This window comes from Eimeria acervulina, genomic scaffold (assembly GCF_000499425.1).
Source record: "Eimeria acervulina Houghton genomic scaffold, Eah_scaff184, whole genome shotgun sequence".
Classification (NCBI taxonomy): domain Eukaryota; phylum Apicomplexa; class Conoidasida; order Eucoccidiorida; family Eimeriidae; genus Eimeria; species Eimeria acervulina.
The window spans coordinates 10,416-14,044 of NW_013550101.1; the positions used below are offsets into that span (position 1 = coordinate 10,416).

Genomic DNA, 3,629 nt, shown 5'->3' on the forward strand with positions numbered 1-3,629 from the left:
GGGGGGGGGTGAGCTGAGTGGGAACTTCCTACATCCCACTGTAGTGTTTCTCATACCGTGGACTGCAATACAGCAATGCAGTGCCAGGGGGGATGAAGGTGTCCAATCTCCAACTGAAGCCCAGGCAAGCGCTTCGGCCCGGCTAGGACGCACTGGACTGCAACGCCCTCAGACACGCAGCCAGGGTGCTCTACTAGACAAGCTACAAGTGCAGATATTTCGATATGTACCAAGAAGCTGGTGAAGGCACGCAGAACGAAATATTGCCTGACAGCTGAGGCAGTTGTGCTGAGTTACAGCAGGAAGCAAATCTGAACCCGGTGGTTTCCCCAGGCTGTCACTTCTCTTGCTTTTCCTGTTGCTACTCTAGGTAATACTACACAAATAAGTTAGTTGACCTCGTGTAAGTCAGTTCGACCAGATGTCAGCCCCGCACGTGCTACATGCAGCGCGCGGCGACTTGCACTGCTGAGTAGCCCGTCATGAGTCAGAGACAGTATTCAACATATGATTTGAAAACATTCCCATTCAGCGATGTGAGGAAAAAGAGCAATGAAATCGCCTATAACAGCTCTTTTTTTGTCCGCCTTGTGGTGTTGCTGATCCATTCCTGAAACCGCACATAAGGCCATATTTGCGACGCCTTGGATAGCAAGGGACCTTCCCAAATATCTCCTGGCAGCTCGAGCGAGCAATGCGGCTCATGCCTTTATATGGGCCTACGCGCTCGAGCATGTTATTCACAGTTGGTACAGCTTTCATCCAACTGGTGCCTCCAACCACTCAGACTAGGGTGCATAGGAAATAAGCAGTACATACTAGTGGCGTAGGGCGTTCACAAGAGTTGAACAACATCGACATCATCAAAATAATATGCATACCACATTGTTTTTGTCCTTCCCCGTGCAAAGGGAAGCCTGATGAATTCGGAAGGCAGCGTTCCCTCCGTACTGGGGATATTATTGCTGGCGGTCGGGCATTTGGACTATTTCTATTTTAGCATACTAGTGGCGCACGAATTATCCCACACAAACTCCTCATCCAGTGGGTTAGTATTAATTTAGGCAGCAGAATGTGCCACAGTCGCTAGCCGAGATACGGAATGCGGTACTGGCTGAGGTGCAACTCGAGCGTATTTTGCCGTTAACTCCAGGAGAGTCCTTCTGAAAGGAACAGTTCTGATCGACAGTTTAGGGATCAATTCCAATACGAAGTGCTGCTAGGTGTCATGCACTATCGTTCTGTAGCTCTGTTGAAGTGCCGGTTCGTGCACGCCAGCAGACTACTGGGAGCAGGCTGCCGTGCATACTCAGAAGCGGTCACTCTTAGGTAGTGACCATTTTCCTGCGCGACGCTCCTGCAAAGAGAGAGCTTCCTCCGGGCGATCACATTTCCGTGGGTACAACCGAAGCGCGGGAAGGACTGATGGAGGGAAGTCTTATATGGCGGCAACAGGCCGCTAGGGGAGAAGATGCGGGCATTACGCTCTGGAGTGTCGCGTGCAGCCCTGACGGCTCTCGTCTTGTGCTAGGGGTGGGATTTTGTGTACTTCTTGTCGACGCTGAGTCGGGTGAAACGCTGCAGACACTTGCTGGCCATAAGGGCAACGTGAACGCGATCGCATACGCCTCAAGTGGGAAACAATTTGCTTCAGGTTAGGACAGCCACACCAACTTTTGGATGGCCGGCCTGCAGTGCACAGTAATAAGTCCCATGTGGAACCACGAAACAACTCTCAAACTACATGGAGGTGGCCTTCCCTGTGCCGTCAGGTAGAACGTTGCTGTCAGTTAATACTTCAACTGCAGTGTGCTGTTCTTTCCCTTGACTAACTATGCATATTTAGGAGGAGCTGATAGGCATGTAATAGTGTGGTCTTCAACGGGGGACATCTTAAGGCAATTCACGCACTCAGGAAGCGTGCAGGCCCTCGCATTTAACCCTCGAACGCTAGTGCTCGCCAGTGGCACTACAGAAGAACTTAGCTTGTGGCATGACGATGGCTCCAGCGGACTACATGAAGGGGAGGCTAGTCAACTGGGGAACAGGTCAAGCTTCCTTGGCTCTAAATCTTGGGGGATGAGTCATAGCAATCGCAGCACCAGCAGGCATTTGGGTAGCGCTTCCAGTAGTCTCAGCAACGCTATTGCCGTCAGTCTGGGCTGGGCCGGCGGCAACAGTGACCTCAAACCCAGCCAAAGTTCCCGTGGCCTTCAACGGTGCGACCGAATCAAAGCCAGTTCCCGTATTTGCAGTCTGTCATGGAATGACGAGGGCAAACGTCTTGCTGCAGGTCAGGAGTGGGTAGCGTGATACGTTGAACAGGCTAAAAGTGCAGCTGCGTCTTTACTGAGAAGCTATTGCCCATTATTGGCTTGCAGTTGTTAATCGTCCCGCAGTGTACCCACAATGTGCTGCTAGACACTAGACATCGGCGTTGCGCCGTAGGTCAATACAACGGCCTACTGGTGGTTCATGACAGCGAAGGTTCGGAGTTATGGAGTCATCAGTTGGACGCTCCCGTCTGGACTTTGGCTTGGCGACCAAGCGATTCTGGGAAGGCAGCAAATCAGGGCAGCATTCTTGTGGCGTGCACTTTCGGTCCGAGAATTTGGCTTTTCGATGCTGATGAGGAAATTGCAATAAGGTCCACACAACTTGCGTATGACCCCCTTTACGTTGAATTTGCTCCAAAGGGTGCGCACCACGAGCTTGGTTTTTCCCCTGACAGCCTGCTAAACCAGGTAGAAGCGTGGCCGGCTTCACCGTTTCGTGGTTATATTGTCTACGATGTCTTTCAGTAGTGCTGGATTAAAATATTCACTCTGTCGTTACGGCTTTCAACGTACTTTTTACGTTTCGGAATAAACGCTTGGTGCACCTCAAGCGAAACGTGTGGCAGAGGGTCACGCCACACTCCATGGGCTGATTTATTACACTAGTAAATAGTAACAGCTAAGGAGAGCTGTAGGTTAGGTCCGAAATCACCTATCTGCAGAAAAGAGTACGAGCATGGTAACACCCCATCTGTGGGAATGCATGTCGCAGGCGAGTACTTCGTTTTGGTAGGCGTGGATGGCTGCCTTTCTGTGTGGAGCTATATGGGCATATTCCTGCAACCTCTAGAGTTTTCTGCTGGGAAGCCAGAGGTGACGGTATTCTGCTTCTTTCCATCCGGACTGCGGATTGCCTTTACCACGCGGCAGGGTGACCTGGGGATTGCGCAGCTAAGACTACCGGTAGTTCACGGTCTTTTTCGTGAAGTGTACGCTCGTCGGACAGCCCTTTGCGAGGTTACCGTTCGCAACTTGCTCACAGACATGGAGACCACCATTCAGTACGAAGACAGATCACGGTTTCCCTACTTGGAATGCAGGCGCGCTGCGTGAAGGAGTGCCAGGCATGCAAATAGCCGTCTATGTGTGTGTGGTGCTTCGCGCTTACACAGTATGCACGAAGTAGAATCTCGTTCACGTCCTAGCTGTCATCAGAAACTAACACAAATGGACAAATTCAACGTTTGAAGATGGTTCCGCTTCAGGAGTATATGTGTACTAGGCCTGCCCCAAAGGAAGCCAACAGGTGGTGGCAGTCCACGGCATACACAGTAGCAGATGGGGATTTTTGCT

The 3,629-nt window shown here is 51.3% G+C and overlaps 1 protein-coding gene across 1 annotated transcript in view; it reads left to right on the top strand.

Moving 5' to 3' along the window:
- Positions 1 to 3,012: 3,012 nt before the first annotated feature.
- Positions 3,013 to 3,629, top strand: part of EAH_00023790 (WD-repeat protein, putative) — a gene marked incomplete at both ends in the record, with an annotated part of 4,978 nt that continues 4,361 nt past the window's right edge. The window contains 2 exons of the mRNA XM_013396799.1: positions 3,013 to 3,015; positions 3,207 to 3,337. Of these exons, the coding sequence (XP_013252253.1) occupies positions 3,013 to 3,015; positions 3,207 to 3,337 (134 nt within the window). The remainder of the gene's footprint in view (positions 3,016 to 3,206; positions 3,338 to 3,629) is intronic.